Source organism: Symphodus melops (assembly GCF_947650265.1).
Source record: "Symphodus melops genome assembly, chromosome: 1".
Taxonomy (NCBI): domain Eukaryota; kingdom Metazoa; phylum Chordata; class Actinopteri; order Labriformes; family Labridae; genus Symphodus; species Symphodus melops.
Window position 1 is genome coordinate 56,338,170 of NC_136691.1, and position 21,914 is coordinate 56,360,083.

The 21,914-nt window shown below is 46.6% G+C and overlaps 1 protein-coding gene across 2 annotated transcripts; it reads left to right on the forward strand.

The window, feature by feature from the left end:
* The first annotated feature begins 602 nt into the window (after nt 1–602).
* LOC306827097 (spermatid perinuclear RNA-binding protein-like) lies at nt 603–6,213 on the forward strand. 2 transcript variants are annotated; one of them, XM_079348754.1, is made up of 7 exons: nt 603–832; nt 1,538–1,687; nt 1,786–1,920; nt 2,249–2,395; nt 2,507–2,630; nt 2,799–2,849; nt 5,401–6,213. In XM_079348754.1, the coding sequence occupies exons 1-7, from the start codon at nt 638–640 to the stop codon at nt 5,487–5,489; spliced, it is 891 nt and encodes a 296-aa protein (XP_079204880.1). In that variant the 5' UTR covers nt 603–637; the 3' UTR covers nt 5,490–6,213. The 2 variants fall into 2 exon arrangements, with proteins under 2 accessions (XP_079204880.1, XP_079204881.1); XM_079348755.1 differs by lacking the exon at nt 5,401–6,213 and adding an exon at nt 2,976–3,899.
* Nucleotides 6,214–21,914: the final 15,701 nt, after the last annotated feature.

Genomic DNA, 21,914 nt, shown 5'->3' on the forward strand with positions numbered 1-21,914 from the left:
CAGCGTCTCCATATTCATCCTGAGCATCACTTCAGACGGGAGTGTGTGTCACTCATCCTGAACACACACACACACACACACACACACACTGCAGGATGTGTGTGTGTGTGTGCTTCAGGAGGCTTCTCTCACCTGTCACGCAGAGGTGACACCTGTGGGCGGCCATTTTGAAAGAATGAATACTTCAGAGTGATCTCAATCACGCGTGCACTGAGCTGAGGGTCCGCTTCGAGACCAGCGGCGCTCGTGCGTGTAAGTCAGGGGGCGTGGCCTCAGAGGGGTCGTGAGGACGAACACGACAGGAGATTTGTTTTTGAATATTTCAGCAGTGAAAGTTTGAAACATTTCTGAAGTTTAAAAATAAACGAGCTTTTACTCTGAAGGCCGTCAGACTTCCTGTTCTCATCGATGTCACCAAGTGTCAAACGTTTAATTTTCAATTCATCAGAGAAATTACTGCTGCAGCTCTCCCTGTCTGTGTGTGTGTGTGTGTGTGTGTGTGTGTGTGTGTGTGTGTGTCAGACCCTTCAGTTTGTTATTAAGAGTCAAGAGAGCTCAGCCAATCAGACGCCTCTGTCTCTTCATATTCTATATGAGAGGCTGATCTCTCTCTCCTCTCTCAGTCCTGGACTGGAGGATGACCGATCCCAACCACCCCATGAACGCCCTGATGCGTCTCAATCAGATCCACCCGGGTCTCCAGTACCGCCTGCTGTCCCAGTCCGGTCCGGTCCACGCCCCGGTCTTCACCATGTCTGTGGACGTCCAGGGAACCTCGTACCAGGCTACCGGCAACTCCAAGAGGACCGCCAAGCTGCAGGTGGCCCTGAAGGTATCCAACCCGGTTCAACCTTATTTTGAAATATTAGAACCAAAAATAAAGATCTTCATCTTCTTTAAGAATCTGAAAGGTAGAGTCAGCAGCTTGTCCCTTCAAAATAAAACTCAGTCTTCTCTTGAAGTTAAGCTGCTCCATTGTCCCTTCAAAATAAAACTTAGTCTTCTCCTAAAGTGAAGCTGCTCCATTGTCCCTTCAAAATAAAACGTAGTCTTCTCCTAAAGTGAAGCTGCTCCATTGTCCCTTCAAAATAAAACTTAGTTCTCCTAAAGTGAAGCTGCTCCATTGTCCCTTCAAAATAAAACTTAGTCTTCTCCTAAAGTGAAGCTGCTCCATTGTCCCTTCAAAATAAAACTCAGTCTCCTCCTAAAGTAAAGCAGCTTGTTCCTTCAAAATAAAACTCAGTCTTCTCCTGAAGTGAAGCTGCTCCATCGTCCCTTCAAAATAAAACTTAGTCTTCTCCTAAAGTGAAGCTGCTCCATTGTCCCTTCAAAATAAAACTTGACGACACTTTATTGATGCAGTCTCACGCTCACACTGACGAGGAGGACGACGGCCTCTTTGCAGCCTCTCTGAGCTGTCCATGAGCAAGGCACCGAACAGCTGCTGCCGTGATTCATGCCCCGTCTGTATGGTGCATTCAGGGACCTGATCAGAAAACTGATCAGATGAGTGTTGTCGTCTCTGACCCGAGCGCAGGCGCTGCAGGCTCTCGGCTTCGTGCCCGGCGGAGACGGAGACGTGGACTCTCTGAGCGCCGACGAGAAGTCAGACGGAGAAGGGAAGAACGACCGGCTGTCCACCAGCTCCAGCTCCATCTCCAACACCTCCTCCACAGACACGCAGGAGGTGAGGAGAGCACACACACACACACGATGATGCTGGGATACACTGCAGGATATTTCTTAATATTCCCCCCCCCCCCCCCCCCCCCCGTCCTTCTGCAGTCCAGAGCTCCGGGTCCGATCCTGACAGCGGGCGGTAAAAACCCGGTGATGGAGCTGAACGAGAAACGCCGCGGCCTCAAATACGAGCTGATTTCAGAGAGCGGCAGCAGCTATGACAAACGCTTCATCATCGAGGTGCACACACACACACACACACACACACACACACACACACACACACACACACACACACACACACACACACTCTCTCACAGAGTCTTATTTGGAATTGATGAAGAGGGAGCGTGTTTGATGCTCGCTGCTTCCTGCATTTTAAAACGTGTTCACACGTCTTAAAACAGCAGGAGAGACGGGCGAGCGAGGATCACACCGACCTCACACACGTTTCTCTGCTTTCATCTCCGATCGCTCATATCTGTATTCAGCAGGTTGTTGATTAAGTGGTTTATAGAGACACAGGCTCCTCCCCCTCCCCCCCCCCCCCCCTCCTCTCTGAGTTCAGGTGGAGGTGGACAAGCAGGTGTTTCGAGGGACGGGTCCCAATAAGAAAGTAGCAAAAGCCAGCGCCGCGCTCGCCGCCCTGAACAGCCTGTTCTCCGGATCCAAACCCACGAACAACAACAACAAGAAGAAACGACCGAACCCTCCGGTGAGCCAAAGGAACGCTGCTGCATCAGCCCGAGATCGCACACTGTGTGTGTGTGTGTTAACATCTGCTCTCTGTGTGTGTGTGTGTGTGTGTGTGTGTGTGTGTGTGTAGCCTAAGCGACCCGTAGCCTCGATGCTGACCCTCCCTGCTCTCGCCGCCAGACCTCCTCGAGTCCCCGTCATCCACAGAGCTCCGTACATCAGCACCCCGCCCACACACGGATACATCCCCCCCGGTGAGTCCGACTCCACGAATACACCGAATTTACGATCAGGAGTCGCTATTTTGTGTTTTATTTTGAAATCATGTGACTTCCTGTCCGGGTTGCGGCGCCCTCTGCTGGCACGCCGTGCGCACAGAGTTCTTCTAACTGTCTCGTCTTTTCTCTCTCTCTCTCTCTCAGGGTTTGGTGCTCCTTATGGTTACGGCCCTGCAGGCGCCCTCCCTCCTTACGGTAAACCCCGCCCCCCCCCCCCCCCCCCCCCCCCTCACTCTACCTGATCCAATAATCCATCACTTTGATTTATGACATCATCTTTTCATCATTTAAGTTCTTTCTTTTTTCTTTATTCTTCCTCAGGTTTTCCCTCCAGAATGCCCTCAGTAGTTCTCCCCATCATCAGAGTCCCCCCCACATTCCCCGTCACCCACCTCTACCCCTATTAGCCCCGCCCCCCTGCCCCCCCCCCCCCTCACAGGATCCTAACTGTTTCTGCACTCAACAACAAACCCTCAAAAAACCAGCAACCTCCTGACCAGCGCTCCCAGTCAGTCCCAGCTTGTTCCGTGTGCACCAAATTAGCTGGCAGCTGATTGGCCAACCACAAATGTTACCGTGGTCAGCTTCGTGGTCACGGCAGGTTTGCTGGTTTGGCTCACATGAAAACAATCCGTGGTGAACAGAATCATTTTCACGTTGTTCGACCGACGTCAAGGCGTGCAGTGTGCACGCCAGGCCAGTAGACGGCGCTGTGATTTAGTAATGAGCTCGCGCGAGTCGACGTTCTCACAGGCAGAAGTCAGGAGTCGGCCATCGTTGTTGTAGTCCACCTGCTTGTGCGTTTCTGTTGACTTGAAGCGTACTGAGCATGTGCAAGAAAAACATCTACTTAAAAACAAAGACGTGAAGACGTGAAGACGTTTATCGTCTCTGTGAGGGACAAACGAGCGCTGACTCAATATTTATCCTCCAGTTACGCTCGCCACCGTCCCGCTGCGTGACACCCTGCCTTGGTCCTGGTCTTTCCTCGGTCTCGGTCCCTACATGTCCTGGTCTTGTCTCGGTCAGTGAGGACCCTGAACACAACACGGACCGTGGTGAATAAATCTCTATCAGATGAAACTTTCAACGAGCTCCGCCTGAACGTTTTCTTTGTGTTTGAAGTTTCTGTGAAGACAAAAACAAGTTTACATTTCTGCACTGAGGAACTTTGAGTTTTATTGATTTTATTTTGACCTGTTTGTTGGTTCAACTCTGTTTTATTAAATTCATATTTTTGACGAAGGTTGAGTAACGTGTGGTTTATAAACGTTTATCACATCCAGGTGAGCTTTAGAGACACCTGTAGGTTAGCTCTCTCGATACAAAACAAACAACAACAATGGGGTTTTATTTACAAAAAAGAAAAACTCAAATCTTGAACATGATCTTTGCCTAAAATAATTCAGATTTATAAAACTGCACATGGAAACAAAAAAGAAACCTTCAAAAAGCTCCAACATCACAAAAACGACCTCGAGGTTAAAGGTGTGAAGTGACAGCTAGCAGCTCCCACCTGTCACTCAGAGAGGCCACGCCCCCCCCCCTTTCTACATCCTTTTAAATATTAACATAATGTTAACAGGAGAGGTTTATAAACATTCAGCCCGGACAGATGAAGAAAGAAAAGATCTCTAGAGACCCAAACTGATTTTATACCAGACTATAAACATGTTTATTTTAACATAGAGCTCTATGGAGACTGACTCACAGCAGGAGACAGACTCTAGTGGACACTGGAGGAACTGCAGCTGTAAAGTTGGACATTTTAACATAGAGCTCTATGGAGACTGACTCACTGCAGGAGACAGACTCTAGTGGACACTGGAGGAACTGCAGCTGTAAAGTTGGACATTTTAACATAGAGCTCTATGGAGACTGACTCACTGCAGGAGACAGACTCTAGTGGACACTGGAGGAACTGCAGCTGTAAAGTTGGACATTTTAACATAGAGCTCTATGGAGACTGACTCACTGCAGGAGACAGACTCTAGTGGACACTGGAGGAACTGCAGCTGTAAAGTTGGACATTTTAACATAGAGCTCTATGGAGACTGACTCACTGCAGGAGACAGACTCTAGTGGACACTGGAGGAACTGCAGCTGTAAAGTTGGACATTTTAACATAGAACTCTATGGAGACTGACTCACTGCAGGAGACAGACTCTAGTGGACACTGGAGGAACTGCAGCTGTAAAGTTGGACATTTTAACATAGAGCTCTATGGAGACTGACTCACTGCAGGAGACAGACTCTAGTGGACACTGGAGGAACTGCAGCTGTAAAGTTGGACATTTTAACATAGAGCTCTATGGAGACTGACTCACTGCAGGAGACAGACTCTAGTGGACACTGGAGGAACTGCAGCTGTAAAGTTGGACATTTTAACATAGAGCTCTATGGAGACTGACTCACTGCAGGAGACAGACTCTAGTGGACACTGGAGGAACTGCAGCTGTAAAGTTGGACATTTTAACATAGAGCTCTATGGAGACTGACTCACAGCAGGAGACAGACTCTAGTGGACACTGGAGGAACTGCAGCTGTAAAGTTGGACATTTTAACATAGAGCTCTATGGAGACTGACTCACTGCAGGAGACAGACTCTAGTGGACACTGGAGGAACTGCAGCTGTAAAGTTGGACATTTTAACATAGAGCTCTATACTTTTGCATGGCTGATGATGATTGATTGATGTAAACACTGAATTCATTTCTCATTGGTTGTCAACCTGTCTTGTCTGTAGGCGGTCTGTACATCGACAGTGCCTTTTACCAGCCGCAGACCATCGCCACGCCTATCATCATCCATCTGGGCCCTCAGGATCTTTTCTGACCCCGCCCACATGTGGAGAGCGGGCACTACAACATCCCTGACTTCCTGTTGGACCCCCTCACCCTTATTAAACTCTGTCAGCGCCTCTCTATCACTGCGGCGCTGCACCTGCGGCCGTCTCCTTCCACACAGGACACAGCAGCAATATTGAAAGCAATATGGAGGAGCGAAACACCTCGGGCAACTTCACATCAAGTCCAGGTCGGGTTTTTAAAAAAAACGAGGAGGACGAAGCCGAGACTTCAAAACACAAAGCAATATCTCTCCTGTCTTCAGTGATCTCGACGTGTTCCAGAGCAACTTGATTTAAAGTTACTGATCAAGAACACATCAGCTGCACATCCACGGCAACGTGACCTGCTGTGTGTACATATATTTAAAAACTGTATATGGATGTATGTGAGTTTTAAATATATATATATATAAACATGTTAATATGTTTGAATATGTAAAACCCAGCAAACAGGAAATAACCCGAGTTTATAATCGATCTCTGAATGTAAATACAGTCAGGAATGAATCTTTGTATTTAAAGAGCTCGCTACGGAGTCACAGGAGGGACAACTTTAAGATGTTAAGAAGAGGAAAACATATCAGGGCCTGAGCTCAGTGTGTTTCTCACTCATTTCTACACTGACCCAATGCACTGGATTTTTAAACTTTTAAACTGGAGTCCCTCGTGTGTCCCTGCAGGGGGCGCTGGAGTCCCCCGTGTGTTCCTGCAGGGGGCGCTGGAGTCCCCCGTGTGTTCCTGCAGGGGGCGCTGGAGTCCCCCGTGTGTCCCTGCAGGGGGCGCTGGAGTCCCCCGTGTGTCCCTGCAGGGGGCGCTGGAGTCCCTGTGTGTCCCTGCAGGGGGCGCTGGAGTCCCCCGTGTGTTCCTGCAGGGGGCGCTGGAGTCCCTCGTGTGTCCCTGCAGGGGGCGCTGGAGTCCCCCGTGTGTCCCTGCAGGGGGCGCTGGAGTCCCCCGTGTGTTCCTGCAGGGGGTGCTGGAGTCCCATGGATGGCGGTCTCCGTGCTGGAAATGCTGTCTCAGGCTAACTTTGAGTCAAGCTAACGACAGGCTGAGAGCTGAGGCGGGTTTTAAGCCTCCTGACAAACCGCTACACGGCGCCCACCTGTCAATCAGCTTTTAACTCTGGATTTTAAAAAAAAAACATTTACATACTTTTAACCATTGAATTCATCTTGTGTTGTTGATGTTTACACTTCTTTGGATATTTTTAATTATTCAGTATTTTGACCTTTCATGTCCCTCCTTTGACTCCGTAGCTCTCAGATATAACATCTATAAACATTTAAAGTTTTACAATCTGTCTATAACACTGTGCTGGTACGTCAACAGTATTTAATCCCTATTTAAACGTGATCTCAAATTTATGACCCAGAAGTCATTTAAAATCTTAAATATTAGAAATGACTTAAATTATTTGTTTCTCCATTGAACTCTCAGTCAGTCCTCCAATGAGAAGCTTCCTGCTGTCGACCATCGGTTCGGTTCAAAGGAGCGGTTTCCAACCCGGAAATAGAAATAATACTCATCTTTTATCGCTCGTTTATAATCTAATTTTGCGATGTGAAAACATTATCAGAGACAAACAGGTGAAGTGTTGATTTCATATTAAAAACGTGATACACGTCTTCAGCAATATTCAACTCAGGAACCTTCAAACTGCAGAAATGCAAATCAATCTGATGGCTCACTCTTTCTGTATATGCCGATGACTTCCTGCTCTTCTCTACTGTGTCAGTGTTCATGACTGTCTCAGGGTGCTTTCACATCAGGGACCCGAACCGAGTACGCTTGACCCCCCCATAGTCCAGGTCCTCTGATCAGTGGTCGTCGGGCGCGTTCACGCAGCGCGCTTCCTCCGAGCTGCACGCGGGATGCGGACGTCGTGCGAGCGTCACAATAAGAGCACGTGCATCCTGCCACAGCGCTCATTCACGAGCGCACCCGGGTACGTAACGGTTTTACGTAGGTTAACGCAGACCGGCTGGACCATCGTGCTTCGGTGTGAATGATGTGAAAACTCCCTGAAAGAATGTTGAACCAAATGTGACGTTTTTCTGTCACGTGACACTTCTGCTCTGTTTTTCTGTTGACTGAAATCACAGATGCATTATACGGTCTAAAGCTGTCACTGATTGGACAGGAGAGTTATTAAATATGATCTATATCGTCCCCATGTCTTCATGTCTCTGTGTGTAAGTTCGTGCTTCAGTTCGGAGGGGGCGTGGCCTAACAGGAAGTTAGTTTTGGTTTGATGCTTGGAGCTCAAGTAAGTTGAAGTCAGTTTGCAATAAACATGAATGAAAGTGTTTCAGCTTCTAATCCCGTCACATCAGACGGAAGCTTCTGGATCTTCTGTGTCTGATTTAACTTTCTTCACAGCTCAGTGATGTTATCTGAACTCTCTGCGCGGCTACTTTCATTCCTCTTATTTCAAATTCTAACGACACAAATTCCAAAGCTTTTCTCAACGTTCGTCAGTATTTTAAAAGTGCAGACGTGATCAACAACAACGAGACAGAAATCAGAGAATCGATCACAGACAGACACGTGACGTCAGCTGAACGTGTAGGGAGGCAGAATAATTACTCCTCTCCAATGTTCCTCTGTGCAGCCGGACACACACACACACACACACACACACACACACACACACACACACACACACACACACACACACACACACACACACACACACACACGTCGGTTGTCGTGTCTCCTGAGCGTCCCACAGCGGAGGAGAATAAAATCAGTCGATGTTTTGTTCCTGTTGGTTCATGACTGAAATATTTATTTCACTCGTGATCCTTCAGCGGCGTTTGGTTTGACCTCAATATTCTCCTGGTTTTGCAGCTCATGACTCATTCTCTCTGTTGTCTAACGGCAAATACACGAGTGAGATTTAACAAACTGTCATGTGATGAAAAATTCCCTTTAAACATTTCCTTCAAAAAAAAAAACACCCGAGCAAAGAGATTTCAAAGCTTTTATCTCCCCTTTGATGCTCAACAGTCGTGTTGTGTTTTCCCCTGTTTAAAAGGCCCAACGTCTTTATTTCAACCTTTACGTCGTCTCCATGGAAACCAAAACGTTCAACTGGACACAGTCAGAGTATTGTCCTTTAATGGGAACGTTCACTTCTCTCCTTCTTTCTTTAACTTAAAGGCACAGTACGTAGATTCCTTCACCAGGGGGCTCTCAATCAACACCATAACAAAAGATGACGTGGAGGCTGGCGGGGAATCATGGAAGTGATTCTCTCCGCCGCCGCCGCCCGATGAATATAACCTCCGATTTAACCGTAGTCGTGGAGCTTATTACTCAACGAGCGGCTGTGCTTCTGTCGTCATGGCGATAAAGATGTCTGCCTGACACGTCACACACCGCCACGTGTGTCATGTGGTCTGCTCGCTGTGTTATATTTACATGCAGCGTGTGGCGTGTGGCGTGTGCAGGCTGACCCGTCGTGACCCTGCAGCTCCATCAGACACACTTGATCCTCCGGAGAGCAGAGAGAAAAGTCTGATTCTCATCCTGCAGCAGCTTCACATTTCAAACCCAGTCTGAGTCTGAGGAGACGTTTGCTGTGTGAGGAGAATGCAGACATGAAGACTCGTCTCCTGCGTCTGATGAAATCATCCATCTGAATGTTTTTCAGTTTGTTTCCTGCGAGCCGGCAGCCGCAGCGTGCAGACGGCGAGGACGGTGTCAGATGGAGGTCCAGATCCTGTCTGTATTTTTAGCGCTCAGAGAGGAGCCAGGAGGTGTTGGATTTCACGACGTGGGCACATTATGCCTCACTGCCAGCTTGGAGCTGAGGACCATGATGCTTTGCAGCAGAGACACTCTTTGGTTTGTTTACATTCTCAGAGGGACGGTAAAGACGTCTGACCCACCCGGACGATTAACGAACATCAATCAGCCTTTAAATCTGCATCAACTCATGTTTTCATTTCTTCTTTTGTTGTCACTTCCTGTCTCATGTGGTCATTTTCTGTCCTCGTGTTGCTTCTGTCCCTCGTCCGTCCATCCGTCTGTCTTCTTGTCCGAGGTCAGTGAGGGAACACTTCCACCTCTAATCACTGCGTTCTGCTTGTTTCACATTTCACACACGTCTTCATATTTTGGATTTAAACGCAGGCTTATGAGCTGAGGTTAAAATGCTCTGCAGGCTCAGGAGAGGATTTCATAAAGTGCTTGATGCTGAAGGAGTGGAAACCTTTGTTGCCCCCTGGTGGAGTTTGTCTTGTTACAGTCAGGAAGCAGGAAGGTGACCCTCCGCTCTCAGGCGTTCAAGACGTGAATAACAAACGTCACCGAGGAAGGTAAGAGGTTCTTTATGTCCACCTTCTGCTTAATGTGGGACAACAGCGCCCTCTGCTGGTCACGTCTCCTCTGAGCTTAAAGCCAAGCTGCTGATATTCAAGTTATGACAGGAGAGCAGCTTTTTTTTATTCAAAGTTAAAGAACATGAAGGGAAACTTTTCTGCAGCTTGTCACAGAAATCACTGCTGGTTCCAGTCGGCAGGTTTTTCTTTGTGCAGCTTCAGTCGAAGGGAAAACGTTGAAATGAGCCGAAGCATCCGGGTTTGGGTGAGAAGGAATTCACAAGCAGAAAAAGGACGTTAAGAAACATGCAAAGGATGAAATGAGGATTGTCATCAGTGTGTGAAAAGGAAGGAAGACTTCCTTCTGTCTGTTCCCCTCCTGCACGTAACGCATCCTCAAAGACGAAGAAGTCAAACTAGAAGGTTCTTCTCTCTTCTGCACGACTTTAATTAAACCACTAGGTGGCAGCAAACCTGCTGAAAGTCTGACCTGAGATCAGCTGCAGTGACACAAACTAAAACCTTTTTTTTTCCCCTCTTCAAACTGTGAGAACTTTATCGAAAACGTTCTCATTAGAAGCTTCACATTTGCCTCTTTGAACTTGTCGCTGGCACTTCTTACAGAGCAGATCGAATGATGTGGAAATAAAGAGTTTGTGTTTGAACCCAGGACAGAGTTTGATCTGAGTCATATGTTTGTGGGAGAATCTGCAGATCTGTGCGGTTCAGTGTGCTGCTGCACCTGCACATCATGAGACGGCTGGAGAACAAGAGCTGCTGTCCCGGCGCACACTGAGCTGATTGTAGAGAAGCTGCCAGAAGATAATTATCCAGGGCATGAAATCACCCAGACCCCCCCCCCCAACTGAGAACCCCCCCGAGGACGGGAGGCAAAAAATTATTTTATTTTGAAATCAATTAAAAACTGCAAAAAAAGAAACAAGTAAATGTTGACACATTGATCTTTTATTATTGATCAATTTACAGATTAAAGTCATTTGAGACTTCTTGTTCAGTTTGAACAAACATGGCTGCAGCGAGTGATTTCAAAATAACACAGAGGAGGGCAGCAGAGGCAGACTGGACCCAGGTGAGTTTTCACTGTGACATCAGAAGAAGATAAACTCTGTTAATCCTGCAGGTGGAGAATCAGCTTCACACACACACACACACACACACACGCACACACACACACACACACACACACACACACACACACTGAAGGAGAGATGTCAGAGTGAAGCTTCAGGGTGGGATGAACTGGCACCTCTGTATCTACCAGACACATTTTCCAGATTTGGGACGAAATGGGATTTGAACCAGCGACCCTGAGAGTCCCTACAGACTCAAAGTAAAGACAGCTAAAGATGACTAGTTAGTTATTGGTTCTTAAATCACAGAATTTAAAGGTAAACTGGGACGGTCCTTATTCAGCAACCTTTCCTCTAGGGGGCGACAGAGAGGAAGAGCTCTCTTACATCTGCAAACAGAGGAGGTGAGATGTTGACTCAATAATCAAAGCAGCACCCACTTTAGCCTGAGGTCCCCACAATGTGACTAAATTAACACGTCCCCACAACGTCATTTAAACACACACACACACACACACACACACACACACTGTGCATATCCTCGCCCGAGCACAAATTACTCTCTGCTGTTTTCAATGATTAATCATCTGCTGGTTTTATTATTGATGTGTTTGTGTGCAGCAGGGAAGCCTCGCTGAATTATAGATTGCCCCCCGACTCTGCTGCATGCTTTTGGGCACGCAAGGAGGCAAGGAGGCAAGGAAGGAAGGAAACAAACCAGGATGAAAGGTAGGAAAGGTCTTGGAGAGAGGTCATTTTTTACACAACTGAAAAAATAATAAAAGCCTTTTTGTTTGATTGGATAAAATATTGCTTTAGCTTGATAAACATGTTTTTCTGAAGTTTGATGTCTTTAGTTGTTTCTCTTTTATCCATTTAAACATTTAACTCCATCAGTAGAGTGGATGCTCACACAGCTCACCATGTGGTGGACACTGTAGCTTCAGTGTTTAGCCAGCTCTGCATGTGGTGGACACTGTAGCTTCAGTGTTTAGCCAGCTCTGCGTGTGGTGGACACTGTAGCTTCAGTGTTTAGCCAGGTCTGCATGTGGTGGACACTGTAGCTTCAGTGTTTAGCCAGCTCAGCATGTGGTGGACACTGTAGCTTCAGTGTTTAGCCAGCTCTGCATGTGGAGGACACTGTAGCTTCAGTGTTTAGCCAGCTCTGCATGTAGAGACACTGTAGCTTCAGTGTTTAGCCAGCTCTGCATGTGGTGGACACTGTAGCTTCAGTGTTTAGCCAGCTCAGCATGTGGTGGACACTGTAGCTTCAGTGTTTAGCCAGCTCTGCATGTGGTGGACACTGTAGCTTCAGTGTGTAGCCAGCTCTGCATGTGGTGGACACTGTAGCTTCAGTGTTTAGCCAGCTCTGCATGTGGTGGACACTGTAGCTTCAGTGTTTAGCCAGCTCTGCATGTGGTGGACGTTGTAGCTTCAGTGTGTAGCCAGCTCTGCATGTGGTGGACACTGTAGCTTCAGTGTTTAGCCAGCTCTGCATGTGGTGGACGTTGTAGCTTCAGTGTGTAGCCAGCTCTGCATGTGGTGGACACTGTAGCTTCAGTGTTTAGCCAGCTCTGCATGTGGTGGACACTGTAGCTTCAGTGTTTAGCCAGCTCTGCATGGGTCTGTAAAGCTTTCTGCGTTCTAACCTCTCTCCATGTTTCAAAAGCATCTCCAACATTGATCCTAGTGTGCTCGGGTATTTTGTGAAATAATCGTGTCTAATATGAAAACACCCTTCAAACAAAATCGCAGAATCTCTCTCCTGAACATGTGTGTGTGTGTGTGTGTGTGTGTGTGTGTGTGTGTGTGTGTGTGTGTGTGTGTGTGTGTGTGTTCTGCATGAAGGGACATAAAAATGTTCTGCATGAAGTCAGGGTGTTACTTCGGGTAGTGTTTATTTATTTGATTTGTTGAGGGACGACGTACAATAGTGAACTGAAATGTTGACGTTTGACGCATGCTAGCAGTTAGCTTAGAGCTAGTCCTTTAACATCATTACAACCTTCATATTAATGTCAGACAAGAAAACAAAGAGCGGCGTGGTTGATGTGGTGTCACTCCAGAGTGAAGCGAGCTTCATTATGTCGAGTTATTTCAACATTTATTCAAATTCATTCAGAGTGACAACAGCTTAGTTAGCTCGACAGCTGCAGCCGGCCGCTGCCAAAGACGCTCCGCCGTCTCTCCTGAGGAATGTGAGTTCAGCAGTGATGAAGAGGCTCCTGGTTGTTTACTGTGGAGGAACCTTTAAAGGCCAGTTGTCATTCAGCTCAGTGTTCAGCATGGTTTGTTCTGACCGTGTGTTTATCAGACGTCCACATGTAGCTGCTGCACCAAACAGGCTGCTCGTTAAACGTGTGATTACAGGCGCTTATCGCTCGAGCAGACTGCTCAACAGCCGATACGAGACTGAGACATTTAGGACCCGAGACCATGACGAGACCAGGACCGTAAATATCACAGAGAAATCGATTATTTTTACAGATTTATTTTGGGCCTTTTTGTGTCTTTATTAGATGCAAAAATCCCCAGATTGATTTAAATGCACATTTCATGGTTGTTATGGTTACCAGGGATGCAGTTTCCCCGGCGGGTCGTGTTTTATTTAGATATTTCTTTTTTCCCATAATGAACCCAAAACTACCCATAAGGCCACATTAAAAAAACAATTTTGTCTGGGTTTTTTAGTTTTAAAACCTTTAATGTTATTTGTTTTGTGTGTGTTAGAAGAAGTCCTGACGGGGCTGCTGGTTTTGGGGGAACAAGCTCAAGACTTCCACGTCCTACATCTGGATTCTGCTCCTGTACAAGTCCACCCGGTTGGCTGTGAAGGGAGCAGGACTTGTGGCTCCTTTAATTGAAATGAGTTTCTGTAAAGTAGTGAACAACACATCGATCTCATGGAAGAGTTTATCTATCCCAAACAATCCCATGTTTGTTCAGGATGTCCTGTAACAAACAGGTCAGATGAGCGATGCATCACCAGCGCGCTCCGAGAACTGCGTTTTCCGTTCCTGGAAAGCCGACATGCGAGTGGAAGAAGAATCACTGATTCTCTCCTCCGTCATGAAGTCTTCAGCAGAGACACTTTGAGGAGTTTAACGGCCTCGACGCGAACTGCAAATCAAAGAGCGCTCGCCGTGTCTGGAATATTTCTCTGACACGTGAACGTTAATGTTTAGAAGAATTCCTAAAAAGGCTCGTTCCAGCCGGAGGGAAGAGCAAATCAATCAGGGGAAATGAATCAGAAACGGTTCACACTTCACGAGTCTGTCTGTCTCTGGTTTCACCGTGACGGACTCGACACACACACCTGCATCGACGCCAGCGCGCGTGTGTGTGTGTGTGTGTGTGTGCAAGTCGTTTAACGTGTCATCGACTGGAAGGTGTTTTTGTAGGATGACGAGGACGAAGATTCTCCTCGGGGGATTTTGGATGATTGCGGAAAATAATCTCTGTGTCAAACACACGTTAGACGTCTGACCACAAACACATTCAAAATCTCCATCGATTAGAGGCAGGAACCCGTGAAGCTAACATGCTAAAACGCTAAAATGCTAACTCACTTCCTGGTTTTAGGACTCATTCCTGTGCCGGTCTATATAAACACAGGGTTTAATAAGGTGCTGTGTGTGTGTGTGTGTGTGTGTGTGTGTGTGTGTGTATGTGTGTGTGTGTGTGTGTGTGTGTGTGTGTGTGTGTGTGTGTGTGTGTGTGTGTGTGTGTGTGTGTGTGTGTGTGTGTGTGTGTGTGTGTGTGTGTGAGTAAAAAATGACAGGAAGTTGGGATAATGAACAAAGACGGAGGCCGAGGTTTCCCACCACATTTCGCTGCAGACATTACAAACTTTTCAGAACTAATTTTATCTGCGAGACGAAATCAAACTTCTCGAAGTCACGTCGACGCTCGACGTTCGTCTTCGGTCACGTCTGTGTTTTTACTCCACGAATTTCACACTTCATGAGTTCTGATTTATGGACTTTAAGGAGCAGCTGGAACAGATTTGTGTTTGTTGGCGGTGATAATCATCAGTGTTTATTTTGTCTCTATTTCTGGTTGTTTCACACACACACACACACACACACACACACACACACACACACACACACACACACACACACACAGTGACCCACATTACATCATTCTGCTGCTATTAATGAATTCTATTCTTGTTGCTTTCAGTCTGCCGGACTAGTGTGAGAAACCGTGTTTTTAATGAGAGCCTGTAAGCTCTGGTGTTGTAGTCCAGACTACACTGACCCAGACCAAGACTCATCAGAGACCAGAGTGATCCCAGACGGGGACCGGGTCCAGATTCGACCGGTGACCTCTGCAGGTTGAACCTGGAGCTGCGTGGAGTTTATTGAACACAAACCAGCGTGACGAGGAGCTGTGGCTCCTGGAACATTCTTGGTCATGTGACACAGCAGCAGGAGCGGCGTGGACGGACGATAACGTGTGCAGGACTGACGAACGCTCTTCATGTGTTGTTGTTGTTGTTTTTCCTCGTCATGCGCCTCACTGACCTCCTGCACGCCGACTCTTCTCTGAACTGTTCACTGTGTTTCTGCAGACTTCAAGTCTGTGCTCGACGCTTATCTGCACTTATGTATCTGTGTGTGTGTGTGTGTGTGTGTGTGTGTGTGTGTGTGTGTGTGTGTGTGTGTGTGTGGGAGCAGTCAGGTGAGTGGTCCTGGCTCCAGCCTCATTTCCTCGCTCTATGTATAACCTGCAGCATGAACAGGCTGTTTCATGCCCCCCCCCCCCCCCCCCCCCCCCCCCCCCACCTTCTTATCGCTCAGGTTCACAAACACTGACGCCGCCTCTCAGCAACCTTCTTAAGAAGCTCGTTCGTTCTGTTTCCATGGAAACACCGAAGACGTGACGCGTTTTTCAAGAGTTTAAAAGCAGTTAAATAATCAAATGAACCCATAAAAAAAAAGAACAGAAAGGAGCGTGAGGAGCCGGGGGGGGGGGGCGAGGAGCGTGAGGAGCGCGAGGAGCCGGGGGGGGGGGCGAGGAGCGTGAGGAGCGTGAGGAGCGCGAGGAGCCGTCAGTCAGCGGCGCTCTTACGTCTCGTTTCTCTGCAGCGCCTGATCCGGTCTCTGTCGTTTCACCGCTGCTTCTGGCTCGTTGCAGAAGGGGGGGGGGGCCTCGTCCGGTCTGCCTGCTTGTCAACAAGACAAGGCAACCGCTTGGGGCCCCAAAACCACTTAGGGGCCCCTCTGAAGGCTGACAAACTCCAGTAGCTCAAACTGCACGGAGACATCCCTGATGAGAACGTAGAGACACTGTGAGACATGATGGTGGCTGCAGGGGCCCTTAAATCATTTCTGCCTAGGGCCCCTGCAGACTAAAGAAAGGCCCTGTGTATCCTGCACAGTGTGGTATAATGTGGCGTCTGTCCCTCGACAGCAACGTAAGTTTACAGCTTCTCGTTTGCTTTTTTTAATGTCCTGGTTTTTGAGCAGAAGGTAAAACTGTGAACCGCTTTGGACAGAAGTTTGATTGATAACGATGAAACATCAGGAACAATAATCACTTGATGCTGATATCTAAAGACGTTATTAATAAAAGTGTTTTATTTTTGTGTTTGAGAACTTTAATGATAAAAAGCAGCAGACGCCTCACTGGTCTGATCTCACATGAGAGGAGCCGAGCTGTTCCAAGCTAAATACATCAAATCTCATCCGTCTAAACCCAAAGCCCCCCCCCCCCCCCCCCCCCCCCCCACTCTCAGTGCGGGTCCCAGTTTGGCCCTGTCGGCCTCTGTGAGCGGACGTTTCCCCCCCGAGGCTGCTGCAGCTCTGCAGGCTGACAGCAGCAGGATTTTCCCACAGGAAAATCAAAACAGAAACTTTGACAAAACATGTTTTTAAATCTGAGCATCAAAGGGACGAGAGGAGACGCAGCGTGGGATTCATGTGTGTGTGTGTGTGTGTGTGTGTGTGTGTGTGTGTGTGTGTGTGTGTGTGTGCCATGCAAAAAAAAACCCTGAAACACAGGAAGCTGCTTCCATCAAGATTGTAAAAAAGTCAGCAGGAAGTCAGTTTGAGTGAGAAGAATACGAGCGTGGAGATTATGTAAGAACATGAAGACGTTTGATGCTTCAACAACCAACCTGACAGAACACAAAGAGTTAAATATTTATTAACTTCCTCCTTCAAAATAAAACTCAGTCTTCTCCTAAAGTGAAGCTGCTCTATTATCCCTTCAAAATAAAACTTAGTCTTCTCCTAAAGTGAAGCTGCTCTATTATCCCTTCAAAATAAAACTCAGTCTTCTCCTAAAGTGAAGCTGCTCCATCGTCCCTTCAAAATAAAACTCAGCCTTCTCCTAAAGTGAAGCTGCTCCATCGTCCCTTCAAAATAAAACTCAGCCTTCTCCTAAAGTGAAGCTGCTCCATCGTCCCTTCAAAATAAAACTCAGCCTTCTCCTAAAGTGAAGCTGCTCCATCGCCCCGTCTGTGTGTCTCTGTCCTCGGCTTTGTTCTGTTGACTCGGGACGTTTCTGGGCTGGCGTGTTTCCTCCAGCCAATGAGAGCGCAGCAGGTGAGTTTAGGACAACGTGGACGTAGCGTCAAAGAACGCTACGTCACGTGAAGTGTGCCGATATCTGACGCCGGCGTGCTGGGAGGACGCGGTGTGAACATAATCTCCTGGAGCTTATTGATGTCAGAACCATTTAAAGGTTCAGCATTAAAACTAGGTCCTTATATTTCCCCTCCTCTGATCGACTGAAGACTTCACTGTGATTTTATTGGTTGAGAACAGTCGACATGTGACGCAGCCTTGAGCCTTGTCTTGAAAAGCAGAATTGTCTTCCGACTTTAACGACCTCCGTTTTCTCTGTCGCTCTGAATCACAAACCGTTCAAGGCCATAAAAACTAAGATGATTGTTTTTCTTTTCTCTCCTCCTGACCGCTGTGAAGACGCGTTCAGCCTGAGGGAGAATCAACAAGCGACCACTTTCACGCCACCATTTTCAAGAAGTTAAAATTCTGCAGAAAAGCCCCGAGGAGGGAGAGATTCTTGGAAAGCTCTTTAAAGAGAAACAAGATCGACTCCATGACGCGCATGAAAAAAGGAATGATGATCATTTTGTTTTGTTTTTTTTCTGTTTCTTTGTTTGTTTGAACTAAATAAAGCAGAACATGCTCAGAGTGTTTCTCTGTTTATCAGATGAATCTTTCCTCGTTTGTTCGTCTGCAGAGGAAATCCGCCTGAAACCGGACTGACGAGACCGCAGGCCAGAGATTATCTGTGTTCAGCGTCAGGTGACACATTTACTGACTGGGTCCAGGTCCCTACATGTCTCAGTCTTGGTCTTGGTCTTGACTGGGTCCAGGTCCCTACATGTCTCAGTCTTGGTCTTGGTCTCAGTCTTAGTCTTGGTCTTGACTGGGTCCAGGTCCCTACATGTCTCAGTCTTGGTCTTGGTCTTGACTGCGTCCAGGTCCCTACATGTCTCAGTCTTGGTCTCAGTCTTAGTCTTGGTCTTGACTGGGTCCAGGTCCCTACATGTCTCAGTCTTGGTCTTGGTCTTGACTGGGTCCAGATCCCTACATGTCTCAGTCTTGGTCTCAGTCTTAGTCTTGGTCTTGACTGGGTCCAGGTCCCTACATGTCTCAGTCTTGGTCTTGGTCTCAGTCTTAGTCTTGGTCTTGACTGGGTCCAGATCCCTACATGTCTCAGTCTTGGTCTTGGTCTCAGTCTTAGTCTTGGTCTTGACTGGGTCCAGGTCCCTACATGTCTCAGTCTTGGTCTTGGTCTTGACTGGGTCCAGGTCCCTCCATGTCTCAGTCTTGGTCTTGGTCTTGACTGGGTCCAGATCCCTACATGTCTCAGTCTTAGTCTTGGTCTTGACTGGGTCCAGGTCCCTCCATGTCTCAGTCCTGGTCTCACCCGTGTCTCCTCGTCTGTAGTTTCTTTTGAACCCGGGTTAAAACTTTAAACATGTAAATGTAGGAACATCCAAACACAGTGTGAATATCTCACTTTAATCACAGATCACATGACCACAGATCACATGACCACAGATCACATGACCACAGATCACATGACTACAGAACACGAATCACGTCAGCTCTTTCACAGTTTCTTCTTCTGCTGTTGGTTTGAAGTGTTTTGGACGAAACAACAAGACGTTGTATTGCACTGACTGAGCAGCATCACGCCACCGCCGCCGCCGCCACCGGGGGAAGTGACACAAAACACCCAACATGTGAAGTGTACAAAATAAGACTGAATAGTCGTGTAAATAAGATTTACTTCACTGAAACATTCAAACTATTAAAATGTAAAATTATGATTCTGTCTAAAAATATAAATAGTGAGGCTTTTATTTTGAATGTTTGTCCTCTCTGAAGACTGAGAGTACTTAACTTGCTGTGTGCTTTTATTTTGAAATAAAGTAAGGCCCTTCCTGTAGATGAAAGGTCAGGACATAAAACAAACCTCAGAAACAGGAAGTGGAAGTTAATGGTAACACCTTGTGCACATTTTGTCCCGGCGGCGGCGGCGACAGTCACGCCGGCTCGATTCCTGCAGGTTGTTTTTTTTCCCGTGTTACACAACAGTAGTTCGGATGGTGAGACAAAGAGGACAGTCAGTAGCATCATGAGACAGTGATCCAGAGTCATGCAGTTAAAAGTCCGTCGTTGGAACAACTTTCAGGCAGGAATCAAAAAACTTTGCAGGATTAAACATTTTGAACACGCTGTCACATGGAAACAAGTAGAACTAGATCAATCAGCAGGATCTTCATACAGTGTGACTTGTGCCTGAGTGCTGGACTTTACTCTGAGCCCTGAACGCACCACCTCGCGGCAGCAGCAGCTGCTGCTTCACAGTCACGATGAAATCAAATCAAAATGTTAGTTTTGAACAGGAGCTTCAACTGGGCCACCGTCTTCTCATTAATGAACATTGTGCTCTTTACATTTTATAAATAAAGGTCAAGGTCTCCCAAGGTCAAAGACGACGCAGCAGAGTCCTCTATACGAATCAGTGTGTTTGTATCAGTGCTGCGTGTAGATGGACAGAACGTGAAGAACATGGTGGAGAACAGGAAACAGAAGAAAGATCTCCACCCCCTCCAGGTGAATTCTCCTGATTACATCCTGCTACAATCTGACGCTCCTCCAGGAAATAAACTTCATGTTTGTGCAAAGAGTGAAATTAACAAATTCAGCTTGCTAATAAAATTAGCGCTAGCTTAAACATCGGCCACAAAACGTCACTTATTTCTTCAAGAGAAACAAGATGATGCATCTAACAAGTGTGTTATTTCATGACGTCCTTTTCATATATGTATATATATATATATATATATATATATATATATATATGAGGGGTGATGTTGACGAATGCATGCAGTGTTTCTTCTCAGTTTCATAAATCTGTTGGATCTTGTTTGAAATAGTTTTTCTGCACGGCAGCTGGAAAGTTGGATCACACGTTGCGAGCTTTAGCACATTTTCTAACCCCTTATCTGCTATCACTAATAGTGATCTACAGTCCAGATCAATCACTTTAGAGAGTGAATTTATAAGTTTATCAGACGTTGAATTACTAATGTTGGTCCTGAAGACAGTCATTGGTCGAGTTTAGGCTGCAAACGCTTCTTGTTTGTTCTTGTGGCGAAGCTAACAATAAGCTAGCGCAAAGCTAACAATAAGCTAGCGCAAAGCTAACAATGAGCTAGTGCAAAGCTAACAATGAGCTAGTGCAAAGCTAACAATAAACTAGTGCAAAGCTAACAATAAACTAGTGCAAAGCTAACAATAAGCTAGCACGTAGCAATGACAAACAGTTCTGCGCTGAATATGAGGCAAACTGATTAAATGCATTTTAAAAAATGTGCGCGTTATTTTGTTGCAATTAATTCATCGTAATTAACGCGTTAAAGTCCCACCCCTAATATACACATATATATATATATATGTATATATACATATATATATATACATATATATATATATATATGTATATATACATGTTTGCTACTTCTACCAGCTTTACATCGACGTATAAACATTTAGATTTAATATACGAACGTTTCATTTACTACATCCAAGTATGTGATTTCAGTCCAAGTCATTTCCTCGGACGTTCACGTGTCTGATTTAAGTCTTTCTGTCTTTTTAGTCCAGCACCCCGTACTGAACGACGTGCTGTGACCTGTTGTTGTGAGACATTTGTGAGAATATGAAACTGAGAATACATCGGAGTATAAATATTTTGGATTTCATCTTGATGCCGTCACGGCGTACGAAGCAGAGCTGGAACTCTTGAGCATTGAGGTCTGTTCTCCAACACGTTTCAAGGAGCTTGGATAATCTACTTCCTGTACTCGCAGCACCACTCGTAAGCGTGCTTTGGCTGACCTCTCCCTGCGTTCATGCTCTCTTTAAAGGTCACATGACCTCCTCTTCAGGTTAAATCAGTGTCAGCGCTCCTCTTCAACGTGTGTGTGTGAAGTGTGTTGTTGTTTTTAATTCAAGAAGCTTTAAAGTGACCTTTAACCTGTGACAAAAGACGAGCGATGCAGCTTCAGTTAGCTGAACATTAGCATGCTAAAGGAGACGTCTGATAAAGTCTCTTGGTGCAGCGAAGTGTCGCTCGACCTTTTCGAGCCCTCTCTCTCCTCGTGCTCGTTGGTGATTGTTACTCAGACAGATGATGGCGTTACAAACACTGTTGCCTGCTGTTGCATTCACGTTTCCTCCGATTGCATCATGAAGGAAGCTTGAACAGCTCCTGAATAAAGTGCACCAAACAAAAAGTTTCCAACGAGTCCACGCACACACACACACACACACACACACACACACACACACACACACACACACACCGCCAAGAAGAGGTGTTATTAGAAATATTAGAAATCTCATTTCATAGTGACTTTAAAAGTCTAAAGATTCCTGCAGGTGGATAATAAGAAACATGAGTGCAGCATGTCAGACGTCTTGGCTGTGACTGATCATCTTAA

Bases quoted from the DNA above. Each gene is read 5' to 3' on its own strand.
- LOC306827097 (XM_079348754.1), top strand. From the start codon at position 638: ATGACCGATCCCAACCACCCCATGAACGCCCTGATGCGTCTCAATCAG. The intron at 1,921-2,248 runs GTGCACACACAC...CTCTGAGTTCAG, and splicing joins ACAAACGCTTCATCATCGAG to GTGGAGGTGGACAAGCAGGT. The intron at 2,396-2,506 runs GTGAGCCAAAGG...GTGTGTGTGTAG, and splicing joins AGAAACGACCGAACCCTCCG to CCTAAGCGACCCGTAGCCTC.